At 39.1% G+C, this 14646-nt stretch overlaps 1 protein-coding gene across 3 annotated transcripts; it reads right to left on the bottom strand.

Moving 5' to 3' along the window:
• Positions 1-387: 387 nt before the first annotated feature.
• Cyp317a1 (Cytochrome P450 317a1) lies at positions 388-14283 on the bottom strand. 3 transcript variants are annotated; one of them, XR_010950526.1, is made up of 3 exons: positions 12758-14283; positions 2838-3134; positions 388-2767 (listed from the first exon to the last, which is right to left on the bottom strand). XR_010950526.1 is itself a non-coding variant. In XM_067771174.1 (3 exons), the coding sequence occupies exons 1-2, from the start codon at positions 13908-13910 to the stop codon at positions 12263-12265; spliced, it is 1581 nt and encodes a 526-aa protein (XP_067627275.1). In that variant the 5' UTR covers positions 13911-14283; the 3' UTR covers positions 3004-3134; positions 12219-12262. The 3 variants fall into 3 exon arrangements, 2 of the variants coding, with proteins under 2 accessions (XP_067627275.1, XP_067627274.1); XM_067771174.1 differs by lacking the exon at positions 388-2767 and adding an exon at positions 12219-12690 and having other exon boundaries at positions 3004-3134; XM_067771173.1 differs by lacking the exons at positions 388-2767; positions 2838-3134 and adding an exon at positions 12175-12690.
• Between the last annotated feature and the right edge of the window lie 363 nt (positions 14284-14646).

Here is a 14646-nt window from a genome sequence, read left to right as displayed (position 1 = left end):
CGGGGCAGGTGTCTGATAAATCTACTCACGGATTGATTCAAGCTGAACGGTAAGATTGGTGGGTTGGACGAGAGGGGGGACGTTTTGACCAGGAGCTCGATTTCAGCTGGAAATTTAGTCTACTCGTTTCCTGTACCGTTTTATAAGCCGAGGTCGCCGCTATTAGGGATGCTGTAGATGAAATGCTATCTACCGTTTAACTGCGAGGAAGACGGCTTTCAAAGCGGTAAGTTATGCCACCAGGAATTCGAGGGTTGTCATGAACCGCTACTACTTTTCGATAAACGCTATCGTGCTGCCAAGGCATAGGCATGTCCCTGGAAAGTATATGTCGGACGACGAGGTGGAATTAGCCTGTAACTTCATGCTCTGGGTTTTCCCAAATGAAAAAAGGGATGAACCAACAATTAAATATCATCCTCTGAAATAATAAAAATCGTTTATTGTTTATCTTTAAGCCTTTGGGTTACAATCCTTACAGACTAAACTATAATTTTTACTTAAAATATTAAATACAATCTACTTATGGTTCCGTATGACTCCAACTACTTATAGAGCAGAATACAAAATTATCGAAAAATTTGCTCTAGGGAGGGACAAGTCGAGAGCACGATTAATTGGGGCATTATTTGCATAGATGGTACTTAATGATGAGCTGTTCGAGCTATACGCAAAGCTATACGCAGACATCAACATAGTCCAGCGAATTAAAATCCAGCGGCTGCGCTGGCTAGGCCATGTTATGTGAATGAAAGATGATGCTCCGGCCAAGAAAGTGTTTCTATCGGAACCCGCCTATGGAAGCAGAGGTAAAGGGCGGCCCCCACTCCGTTGGAAGGACCAGGTGGAAAACGATTTAAACTCCCTTGGTGTGACCAATTGGCGCCGATTGGCGGAGCGAAGGGGCGCCTTGTTGGACGGCCACAACCGTTTAGACGGTTAAGCGCCAATTAAGTACGTAAGTAAGTTCTAAATTTATTACCATAGAAAGGATAAACAATTCCGGGGGGTTCATTGCGGAACATTGAAATAATATTTTCAAAGAAATGACGGATAAACAAAGTATTGATCTACGACTTTCAAGGGACTTCAAATTTAAGCGCATAAGACGAGCCGAATAAGAAGGGATGAGTTCCGAGAAGTTTAATGGCCGAAGGGCGTATTTAATAAAAACTTTCTGTATTCTCTCAACTCTGTTTATAGCTGTAAGATTATTTGGTCTCCAAATAAATGCAGCATATTTTAAAGAGGTATAAAGCAGTTTTGTGGTATAGGTCAGTAAATTCCGAGCTATTGCGCCTAACACAGCCAAGCATGGAGTATGACATGGAAGTTAAATAATTTATATGGTTGTTAAACGAAAACTCAGTATCAAAGATTACGCCAAGGTCTTTAATCTCACTAACGGATAGAAGATCACAATTAGATGTATAATGTTAAAACCTCCGCGAAGATCTAGGCCTAGCTACTGAACCTTTGGTCAACTTTACCTTCACGGTGAGTCCGTACAACATTTGATAAGCCAGATTAATATAATAGGAACTAGGTGGATTTATCAAACTACTACCGAGAAGCGATCCCGTTTTGAAATACTTTTGCTGTAGCATCTACATCTTTGACCTCACTTACCACATAATATGAAGTTGTGACCTTCAACGGCTGTATATTTGTTTACACATTTTCCAACACATACCCACTGCACTTCCCACCACGTAACAACAAAACGTTTCACTGCAATACGCTGTTTGAGTTTGCTTGGCTTGTTTTGATACGCTTCGCTGCCAATGTTTGGCTAACAAACCGATACCTCAAAGAACCGTTTGCGAATTGGTAATGAGAGCAGCAGCGTTCACCTGAGCCGATTATGCTTCAATGAGTCTACTAAAAGGGGCAATTTGCTCTTATAATTTATTACATATGTTTGTTGTCAGCAATAATGCTCCGATTAGAAATGGAAAAACTATTTCTGAAAAATAATGTATGTATATTAAAGTGGGTCGATTTGTATGGACGAAAGTTAACCGATTTCGCGCCATCGATTTTTCGATAGGCTTTGGGCTCAGGAAAAAAAGTTCCACTACGCATACCCAAAAAAATTATTTTTGAGCCTGCAAAAAAAATGACGAAAGGGTAAATTTTTCGACCGAAACACTCCCCAAACCTCAAAAAATAAAATTTTTTTTCTTCAAAAAACTATTGTAAAAACGTTGGCGATAACAGTTTTTAGAAAAAAATATTTGGATTTTGGGAAGTGTTTTGGTCGAAAAATTTACCCTTTCGTCATTTTTTTTGCAGGCTCAAAAATAATTTTTTTGGGTATGCGTAGTGGAACTTCTTTTCCTGAGCCCAAATCCTATCGAAAAATCAATAGCGCGATATTGGTTAATAAATCGACCCAGTCTAATGTATATGTAGACACAAACTATTTAGATACAAACAATAAAGGTGCAATTGCTGTGTAGTAAAATAAACATTTAAGACAAATAATATGGTAAATAAAAAAATCCAGTTGTTGCAATTGCTGCTGCTGCATTTGTTTTTATAGATATGCTGTTGTTGTTGTTGCATTTGATGTTGGTCATCCTAGCTTTTGGCACGTATACATCAACAAATTAATTGTTGGTTGTTATTCGTGGCATTAGAGCATTATGACGTACCATTCACCAATCCGCTGTGCCACGGCTTCGCGTTCATCGTTGAGCTCTGGGGTAAAGCGCAAGCGGACGTTATAGCTCAGTTTGTATACTTGTCAAGTGCAATCCATCAGCTGTGCAATGAAATTTGTTGTTTCGTTGATTATTTTTGTTTATATTTTTTAGTTTTGCTTTTGATTTTACCTGCTTTGCTGTTGCTCGTTTTCCATTCAGTTTTGTGCAACATAAAACGAATCGCCACTTTTGCGGTTGATTGCGGCCATAATAGAAGCATTTACTGTTTGGAATGCGGTGCGGTTAGAGGTTTTACAACTTTTTTATACCCAGTTGTCCTTGTACACAGGGCATACATAACTTTGATTGGATTGGATAACGGTTGGAGTCGAGATAGATATAGACTTCGATATATCAAAATCATCAGTATCGAAAAAAAAAATTTTTTTGATTGTGCCATGTCCGTCCGCCCGTCCGTCCGTCTGCCTGTTAAAACGATATATTGAGTAAATATTGAGATATCTTCACCAAATTGGGTACACGAGCTTATCTGGACCCAGAATAGATTGGTATTGAAAATGAGCGAAATCGGATGATAACCGCGCCCACTTTTTATATATATAACATTTTGAAAAACACAAAAAACATGAGTATTTAGTAAATAATACAGCTAGAATGTTGAAATTTGACGCGTGGACTGATATTGAGACTCTTCAGAAAAATTTGAAAACATTTTTTAAAATGTGCGTGGCACCCCCCACTTGTTTGTGATAAAATCAATTTTACAAATATTATTAATCATAAATGCAAAATCGTTAAACCTATTGTAACAAAATTCGGCAGAGAGGTTGGCTTTACCCTAAGGAATGTTTTGAAGAAAAATTATCGAAATCGGTTAAGAACCACGCCTACTTTTATATAAAAGATTTTTAAAAGGGTTGTGGACGAATAAAATAAGCTATATCTTTGCAAAAAAGAGCTTTATATCAATGGTATTTCATTTCCCAAGTGGATTTATAACAATAAATAGGAAAATCTTCAAATTTAAAAAAATGGGCCTGGCACTGCCTCTTTTTGACTAAGCAATTTTCTATGTTTCGGGAGCCATAAATGGAAGTAAAATTAATTCAGGACCATATGTATGTATATTAGGGCGGGTCGATTTAAAAATCGCTCATTGCTCTGTGAAAATCGTATTCTAGGGATCAAAATAAGAAACTTTGCCGAAGGAACCATACCTCTAAAACGAATTCTGATGTACAAACCATCACCACACTCTTACTCGTACCTGGGATCGCATTACCGCACGCACACCATGACTACTCTAACGCAAATGGGCTAGGAATTCATGTTTCCTTTTGCTGATAAGTGAATGCACGCATATCTGCTGATCATATTCAAGAGGTCCGTACTCTCGCTCTAATATGCTAGGAGTTCATGTTCCCTTTTACTGAAAAGTAAATGCCTCGCACATCTGCTGATCGTATCCCAAATGTCCCTTCAGCAGGTCATGATATTAATGACACTGTCCGATAAAAGGTCACGAAATGCGTCTTGTATCCTCTTTCGTTGTTGACTAAAGTATTCACATTGCAGGCACTTCAGGTTTTCAACTTTCCTCATTCTGTGGAGGTATTTGCAGGAGTAACCGTAACCGGCTTAAAAAATGAGTCAGCTAGAGGTCTCCACGCAATCGTTTCAACAATGGATTCAGTGCGGAAATAAGTTCCCTAGGCCAATTTTTTCTGTACTGCTACTCCACTGTTGTTGCCGGCCTCGGTTCGATTTCTTCTGTGCCTACGTCACAACACCATATCTACGAGCTTCTATTTCGCTGTCGTATATTGTTTACTCTCTGTTCAGAGCGAATGGTTCTTGTACCGACTAGAGCAGCTTCTGCGGAAACCGTGCGGTAAGCTGAAGCAATTCGCTGGTCCCCGATACCTTGGACCAAAGTCCATAAGCACGGAAATATAAATTTTAGTAAGCCCTGATACCTCCACCCAAAGTTTAGATTTACCAAACACAGTAAAACACCCGACAAGAAATGATGCCACTCCAGCGGTGGCTTCGCTATCTCGAGGCCTACCTGGAATCCGCTTGATTATTTAAGTAAATATTTAATAGCCTCGCCGTCTAAGCGACAGATGGCATTCCATGCATCGCATCCTTAATAGCGCCGATATTCGTCTCAAAACGCTACAGTCATAGAACCGCTTATATTTCGCCTAACGCCTGGCTTAAATAGTGTGCCAGACTTCCGCCCAATATTAATTTCGCATCCTACACTTATCTTACGAGAATGTGAGTGGTGAATCTACCAATAGGGGCGAAAACCTATCTTTCTAAACTAGAATGATGCGCATGATTCAGAAGGTTATGTGTCACGGCCTCATTTGCGATCAGGCCTACCTTCCTCAGACCCTAGGAGAGAGTTCGCACTGATTAAAAGTGGTTTGTAGGCCAACCGTTTTAAGAGATTGCCCGAGCAATTCAATTGTTTACCTAATATGCCCATGGTAAGTCCTTTTCATTTAGCAGGTCAGGCTCTGGGGACCCCAAGTTCTTTATGGAGGTGGTTGGACGACCTAAAAGGCTCCTTCAGAGAGTAATCTTATCGCTTCAAGAAAAGGAAGAAGAATGAGAGCCATTTACTATTGATGACAACTAGTTCGCATGATCCAGGATCACTTTGAAATGACATCCAGAATACGCAACTCTGGTCGTTTCGGCGGGTATGGTGAAAAGTCCACTGGGTTTAATTAAAAAAAAAAAGTAAAATAAAATAAAAAACTCCTATCAGTGTGTTCATATAAATTTCTCCTAAAAATCATTATCACAATAAGCCGACACTTGGCAGCCCCTGTCCTTTAGGCCCCGAATCAGGTCGTTCAGAACCACTACTGGAGTCGAGAAATTTTGTTATCGAATGTTATAAATTAGTTATCGATTAGAATTTGTTATGAAAAAAATCTACTTTTTATCTAAAAGTTGCCGATTTGTTATCGAAAATTCATCAATTTGCTACTGCAAATTTTTCGATTTGGTATCCATGGTTTGTCGAAAAGTTTATGACTTGTTGATTTACTGGAAAGATCATATTCAACATATTGTAACGAATGTTAGCAGCACTAAGCGATGCTATCATCTCTAAGCCGATGCTAACCAGTGACGTGAATGCACATCAATAATTCATCATTATGTATCTACATAAACGAATAAATAATTGCGTCTACACATATGTACGTATACGAACATCTGAGCGGCAATGCACAAATACATGCATATATCTTATCTGAGTTGTCACAAGAGAGAGCAATAATTTGTGCACGTAGTTGTGGCTGGCGATTTTGTAGCCGAAACAACTAGTAACTTCTGGAAATCGAAGAGCCTAGAAGTATGCAGCGTAAACTATAAAAGCAGTGCAGGCGAGTAAGAAGAATTCAGTTTGATTTGAGTTGTCAAGCAGTTTGATTAAGACGATATCTAGCGAGCAATAGCAGTCTTATTTTGAATAGTAGAGTTTCATTGAGCTATCAATCAGTGTGGTTATTAAGCAAGCTATTCGTTGCACAGTTTGTTATTGTGAAGTACTTTAATAAAGGCCATTTTGAATTATTACAAATTGGAGTTATTTATTCAACAGTTTAGTGATTCGAACTTAGCAGAGGATTGCAAATAAGAGGATTTGCAAGCAAATTCGTTACAATTGGTGTCAGAAGAGGAATTGTTGAATAAATTCCGAAGATTGGGAATACAACTTGGACATGGCAAAGTTCAGTGAATTGAAGATCCAGCAACTGAAAAAGGAGTTGGAGAACCGTGGATTAAATACAACCGGCAATAAGATCGAACTTCAAGCACGGCTACGAGAGGTAATGGAGTCGCAAGGAATTGATGTGGACGAGTATGCCTTTTATCCTGATGGGGACGAGACAACAACAAAAATTGAAGAGAAAAATGAAACATCGCAGACAGTTACGAGCACAGACTTGAACATGATATTGGCTGCAATAGCTGCTCAAACATCGACAGTATCATCAATGTCGTCACATATATCATCCCGACTAGAAGCACAAGAAACACGTATGTCAGAAATGTCGACACAGATTACATCAAAGATGGAGACACAACTGAAAGAACAAGAGGCACGCATAACAGTACAACTCGAACCGCAAGAGGCGCGTATATCATCAAAACTCGAAGCACGTATGGACGAGAAAATAACGCAGTTTGAGGAAAAAATCGAAGCCGAGGTGGATGCTTTGAGAGGTCGTATACAAGAGTTGCAATTAAACCGCCCAGCTGTTTCAGCAAGCAATCCAAAGGTAAAAACACCATCCTTTGACGGTTCTGTTCCTTTCCAGGTCTTTAAGCTACAATTTGAGAAGACGTCGGCAGCTAACAACTGGAATGCTGAAGATAAAGTTGCAGCTCTGTTCGTGGCATTGAAAGGGCCAGCAGCCGAAATCCTACAGCCGATTCCCGAAGGAGAGCGGAACAACTATGAAGCATTGATGGCCGCTGTCGAGAGACGTTATGGAAGCAAGCATAGAAAACAGATATTCCAAATAGAATTGCAAAACCGCTACCAAAAAGCTAACGAGACTTTGCAGGAGTTTGCTTCGGACATTGAAAGATTGGCTCATCTTTCAAATGCGGATGCACCTGTGGAATACACGGAAAGAGTGAAGATTTAGAGCTTTATAAATGGCATAAGGGATGTGGAAACGAAGCGGGCTACATACGCAAACCCAAAGCCAACATTCGCAGAAACGGTGTCACAAGCCCTGATTCAGGAAACAGCGTCGCTTCTGTGTAAGCCAGTTTTCAAAGCACGCCGTGTGGAAGTAGAAAGGCCAGAGTGGGTAGACGCAATATTGGAGGCGCTGAAAGGATCGCAAAAGCGGAGTGAAAAAGTTATCAAATGCTTCAAATGCGGGAAGTCCGGTCACATTGCACGTCATTGCGATCTTGGCCTTAATAGTTCCAACAATGTGGGTGGGCGTAAACGCAAAGCTGGAGGAGATGAGCAAGAGCGTGTCGAATGTAAAGAACGAAAACTTGCCCCGGCTATTGAATGTCCTATGATATCTGTGTTGCAAATTGGTAGAAAATCGAGCAGTCTTACCGTCAGAGGCAATGTCGATGGCGAGGAGCGTGTACTGACTGTAGATACGGGCGCATCTCATTCCTTGATTCGATCTGAATTAGTCAACAGGAGAGTTAAACCGTTACCTGGAGCAATGTTGCGTACGGTCACAGGCGAGTATAACCAAGTCCAGGGAGAAGTGATATGTGAAGTACTGATTGGGAAGGTCATGGTTTTACACAAATTCGTTGTGGCGGAGATCGTTGATGAAGTCATATTGGGAGTGGACTTCTTGGTTGACCATGACATCAAGATCGATATGCAGAAAAGGGTGATGCTTTATAAGAACCAGGATCTGCCAATTAACTTCAGTTTGGAAAAAGGTTTCAGCAGTAATCGAGTACTGGTGGAGAAAAGTCGACAAAGGCCACGAAAGTCAAAGGTAAAGGTTGATGAAACGAATGGGCCAAACAAAGCGAAATCAAAAGTACCTGCGACAAAAACACCGGCATTGACAAACCCTAATGGACGCACTAAAACGACTGCAAGAATTTTGCAGGAAGCATGCAAGGGTGGTTTCAAGCCATCGCGCACTTCTGTTGGGGAACGGCGGAACGATACTGTCAAGCCAATCCGTCAAGCGCAAGCTCTGCGAAGTAGTTCATTGGTCAAACAACAGAGTGTGAGGAAACGACTAAGGATAATGAGTAGTAAGATCAAACGCAGGTACAATGAGAACAATAATTCGGAAGAGTTCTTGGAGGGAGATTTGGTACTGTTAAACAACCCTCTCCGGCGGAAAGGTGTTCCAGCCAAAATTCGGTGCATTTGGGAAGGCCCGTACAAGGTTGTGAAGAAGATCAGTAATTCCATCTACCGCATACAAACCATTGGGAAACCACGAAATAGAAAGGTGGTTCATTTGGAGATGCTAGCGGCGTTTAGATCGAGAGATTTGTCTGATCGGGACGATCAGACTTAGGTGGAGGGCAGTGTAACGAATGTTAGCAGCACTAAGCGATGCTATCATCTCTAAGCCGATGCTAACCAGTGACGTGAATGCACATCAATAATTCATCATTATGTATCTACATAAACGAATAAATAATTGCGTCTACACATATGTACGTATACGAACATCTGAGCGGCAATGCACAAATACATGCATATATCTTATCTGAGTTGTCACAAGAGAGAGCAATAATTTGTGCACGTAGTTGTGGCTGGCGATTTTGTAGCCGAAACAACTAGTAACTTCTGGAAATCGAAGAGCCTAGAAGTATGCAGCGTAAACTATAAAAGCAGTGCAGGCGAGTAAGAAGAATTCAGTTTGATTTGAGTTGTCAAGCAGTTTGATTAAGACGATATCTAGCGAGCAATAGCAGTCTTATTTTGAATAGTAGAGTTTCATTGAGCTATCAATCAGTGTGGTTATTAAGCAAGCTATTCGTTGCACAGTTTGTTATTGTGAAGTACTTTAATAAAGGCCATTTTGCATTATTACAAATTGGAGTTATTTATTCAACAGTTTAGTGATTCGAACTTAGCAGAGGATTGCAAATAAGAGGATTTGCAAGCAAATTCGTTACAATATGAACCGGAAAAGGAAAGTAGTACAGTATGGCAATAAGTTTGAGGTTTCAAATCTCAATACCCGAAAAGGATTGGATGAATTATCGGCGAGTCTTCAAATAAGTAGTCAACGCATTGCTATAAAGTTCTCAAGTTTTCTACTTATTATAAAGTTTCCCAGCTTATGAAAAACATAAATACGTATTTGAAACATACGCCTAACAAGAGTTAAACCAAAATCACAAAATTTTAAAAATTCCATATTTTACGAGTCGCTGGAAGAAAGAATTTGAGAAAAATCATATAAACATTTTACGAAAAAAAAACAGGGATACCAAATTTCGGAGCTGCTTAATCCATTGATGGAATAAGTTGACATAGAATGAGTTGATAATGCTATATTACTCTGGAGTTATTTTGTTGCCATGGCTCCAGCTCTGAACATTAACAGAGCATAGAGCAGAGCCGTAGCATAAAAAAGTGACAGAATTTCTCATGCTCTGCTACGAGCTACGTCGTGTTACGGAGCAGACACAATAGCAGAGTAAAAACTTCAAACGAAATAGCAGAGTAAAACGAAATACTGTTTGTAGTGGATCGAGAGCACGAAAAAAAAGGAGATATTGCTCTTTGCTCTGTCGGGCACGGTTATGCATAGTTTTTTCTCGCGCTACTACTATTCTACAACAACGTGGGAACAGAGGTTGTTGCCATACCGATAGCAACAAAAATAAGAAGTTACAATATCAACTTAAAGACTGACAAATAAAACCACAAGTACAAAAACAACAACATCATAACGTTACATCAGCCCCAATAACAAAAACAAGAGATATGACAAAGTTCTGCACGAACAGAGCAAATAGCAGTAGATTGTTTTTTGCTCTGCTCTAAAACACGACGTAGCTCTTAGTGGAGCATAAGAAATTATATAAATTTTTATGCTGCGGCTCTGCTCTATGCTCTGTTCATGTTAAGAGCCGCAGAAACAGCAGAGTATATGTATTTTTCGCTGCTACTACCACTCTGGAGTAGCAAATGCAAACATTGGTGGTCACAAGTCTTAATCGCTTAAGTCGAGATTAGTGGCTTCGCTAAATTCAATTTCAATTTCAAATCTTATAAAATAAAGTCGCTAAATGCCATGTATGCACATAACTTCACACAGAATACTCCGATTTTAAAACGGTTTTTTGCATTTGAAAGCTTAGCTACGTGAGATGGTACAGTAAATATAATTTGAAGATATGTATTATAGGGGCGTGGCAAATTGCCAAAATGTAGCAAAAAATCATAAAATTTTTGTTTACACAGCTATAACTCATAAACGGATGGATGGATTTCAAAAATTCTACTTTTCAGTAAAACTTTGAAATATTTACCTTCGATCTGCATCAAAAAAAATACTTGATTCTTTTCTTATATCAGCCAAATTGCTTTTGAGTGAGGCTTGATGCGACACATACATACGTACATATATAGCATTCGCTGCTTATTTAACCTTCGGGCGTAGGTTTATAGGTATGTATGGATGTACATCACTACATAGTATAAAACAAAGTCTCTTTTTCTGTCCCTATGTTGCTTTGAATGCTTAAACCTTTAAAAATACGCAACGGATTTTGATGCGCTTTTTTTTATCAGATAAAGAGTGATTGAAGAGGAAGTAACGGATGAACATATTTGGCTGAAAATTGATGGAGGTTTAGCTTGGAACCAGGAGACAGGCATAGGCTAATTTTTATCCTGTTCTGGATAGGGTCTTGCGATCAAAACGTGGACGTGGGTATCGAATGAGTACTTTGATACGGGGTATTTTTCGTACCCGCGGGTAACTAGGGTCTCGAGATATAAACGAAAACGTGGACTCGGGTACTCCTAGTGTTTATAGAATATGGATAACGAATGAAAGCTGTTGATGAGTGCTTTAGTACAGGGTAGTTTTCATACCTATTGGTGACTAGGATCTCGAGATTGAGGCAAAACGTGGACCCGGGTACCCCTAGAAAGTGTTTATACAATATGGATAACAAATGAAAGCTGTTGATGGGTGCTTTATTATAGGGTAGCTTTCATACCTATTTGTGAAGGGTCTCGAGATATAGGCCAAAACGTGCATCAGGGTAACACTAGGATGTGTTTTTACATTATGGGTATCAAATTGAAGCTGTTGATGAGTGCTTTAGTACAGAGTAATTTTTATACCGCTGGGTGACTAGGGTCTCAAGATATGGGCAAAACCTGGACCCGGATACCCCTAGAATGTGTGTGTAATATCGATATCAAATGAAAGTTGTTGCTGAGAGCTTTAAAGTAATTTTCATTGTGATATTCGATTTAGTTGCATTAACCTGGTAAAACTGATAAATGTGCATGCGAAGCCGAAATAAAGACATGAATTAATAATACCCACATAATTATTTACATACGTCCTATTCGATTTGTTAAACTCTTCTTTTCTTATTTTCGAAAGTTTGAGAAAAAACTTCTATGAATTTTGTAACTAAACTATGCATACTAATGTCAAAAACGTTTTCGAAAAAAATCGAAAATTTCGACTTTTTATGTCGATTTTTCTGAATTAATTTCAGTATGTAGTTTTGTAACCCAGTCAATTATAGTCTAACTAAGTACAAGTAATAAATCTCTAAAAATTCGAATCGGTTTTTGACAACTATTTTTCCGAATCATATGGCAAATTTTCGTCCATAAAATACAAAAAGGTATGCGTCCCTATTTAATAGTGATATTAAGTAGTAATTAACCGCATAAGGATCATACCACGACATTCCTCGAATATTGATAATGTCGAAAGCAGAAAAAAGTGCCTACTTAACGCTAGTAAATAAATCATTGGCAGAGTACGAGTACGAATTAAAATTTTTTAAGTAAGCGACAATAACAACCTATTTAGTACTAAATATAACTTGTGTTCATTTTTGGCTTGCAACTAAATAACCACATCAGCCTCTCTCCCTTCAGGTTCCTCATTAAGTGGTTCCACACGAAGTCGAATCACATTTTGTGGTTTCACCATTAAACGCGTGCGATCAACGCTAAAGTGATATCGTGTGATCAATTGCGCCAACAGCATGCGCATCAACACTTGCGCAAAGTGTAGACCAATGCAACTACGTGGACCTTCACCAAAGCCAAGCCACATGCAAATATCACGTTTTTTATTCTCGCTACCGACAAAACGTTCAGGTTTAAATATAAAAGGATCCGGATAATATTCAGCATCATTGTGTATGGCATGTGTGGGCACAATGATGAACATATCTTTGGGTAGTTTATATTTGTCATTGTTGGGTACGGGAAATTCGGTGAGAGTGCGACGTATTAGATAGGGTACGACGGGATGTAGACGTATGGTCTCTGAAATATAGTTACATACAGTACTTGTTTTGCGAATTTTGCTATTATACATATATAGCGCACTTACCTGATATAATTTGACCTAAAAACTTGAGCTCGCGCACACACTCATATGTGAGCTCATTGTTGTGACGCTGTAACGCATCAGCTACCTCGTCACGTAGCTGTTGTTGTATAGGATCATTTAGTGCTAGTTCATAAAGCACATACGTTAGTGTGTGTGTAGTAGGACGTAGTCCTGCTTTTAAAAACGTGATCGCATGTGCTGCCAGCTCATACATCAAATGTTGACGCAGTTCATTCATACTCTGATCTTGCACTTCATGTGTACTCAATTCTTGTTGCATCAAGTTTACTAACAATTGCAAATAATCCTTCTTTTCTGCGCCACTTTGTTCACGTTCATTTACCACTTCATTTATTAGCTCTGTAAAATAGGCTTCAACATCTTTGGAAGTTGTACGCAATTTCAGCTTTTTACTCAAACGCGGATAGCGTCGTAAAAATGCATTCACAAACTCATTATGACGTGATGTTGTACGCTCCAAATGAATCATATCATCGAACAGATTAAGTGGATATTTTTGTTGTCGTTGCCCATTCAAGTCGAATACACATGCTGCCATACAAGTTAATACATAACGTCGCATTTGTGTTCGTATCTCGATGTAACCGCTATGTGCGCGCTCATCATGCACCAGCTGATCGAAACTATTCAACGATTCGGCGCACGATGCATACAAGCCCTCGTATAGTGAGCGCATTTCATCTTTAGCAAATATTGGCTCTAACCGTAAACGCATCTCTTTCCACTCGCTACCGCGTCGACTATACAAATCAGCAGAGAGCGGATCGTTTTTACTGTTATGGTATATGCCACGATCATTGAAATTCGAGAAATTTTTACTTAGTATTTGCATGATTAATTCGCGTTCGAGTATGAGCGCACGCGGCTGCATAAGACGATAGAAACCGCAAAATGGGCCGCGACCTTTAAAATTACGATACAATTGATCGTAATGCTCTAACTCCTCCCAATCGTGAGTTCTGCGAAAACCGAATAATTGTTGTAGTATTTCGATTTTGGGTGCAGGCGGTTCGAAGGGCACTTGATGCCAACGCCAGTAATTACGTTTGTAAAGTATGTAAATGAGCGGCAAAACAATGAAAATAATGAAAGCTGCGATCAAAACGCTTACAATAAGCCAAACCCACCACATTTTCGTTTGCGCTTTGTTGGAATAATTTTTCGGTGTTCGCGTTGTGTGACGAGTTATATGTGATTGTTTGCCCTTTTCAAGGCCACATTTTTTTTTTGTTTAAGTACAAAGTTTTGTTGCTGTTGTGGATTTTAGCTTGAAATACTTGCGCTTATCTTATAGCAAGCACACGCACACATGCTTAGTCACATACACTGCACTGCTGCCGGCCTTACTATCTTTTTTACTAATCAAAAAAATGTATAAAGTAAATAATAATAAAACTTAAAAAATTATGCGAAACACTCGCTTTTCGTTAAATTTATTATTATTCGCACGCTGCCGCTCTAAACGCGTTTCAGTTGCTTACTAAGCGTATTACCTAAGTAAATTTGCTAGTTGCTCATACTCCGCGTTGTGCTCTCACGCTTTTCCAACGGAGTCAGGTGTGAAGCTTTTTTTCGTTCTACAGTCGCGCGCTGCCTTTGTGTGTTTGTGTATGTTTTATAACATTTTTTATTAAAAGCGATATCGATGAATATTTTTTTTTGGAGTTTTTAATTTGCTGTAGTTGTTCGACGAAAGGGGATGCAGTTGATTACACCGATTACAGTAGTGAGGTCATTTGCCGGTATAGTATATTGACGAGTAAAGCCCTTAGTGATTGAGAATATTTTCATAAAACAAAAAAAAAAAAAAAATAAAAATTGAGCGGACTCAACTAAGCACACCAATTTATTTACTGTTTGCTAAAATA

The sequence above is a fragment of the Eurosta solidaginis genome, chromosome 3, assembly GCF_040869045.1.
Source record: "Eurosta solidaginis isolate ZX-2024a chromosome 3, ASM4086904v1, whole genome shotgun sequence".
NCBI lineage: Eukaryota > Metazoa > Arthropoda > Insecta > Diptera > Tephritidae > Eurosta > Eurosta solidaginis.
Note: the sequence above shows the minus strand (reverse complement) of the source record. Positions and strands in the feature narration are given on the sequence as shown.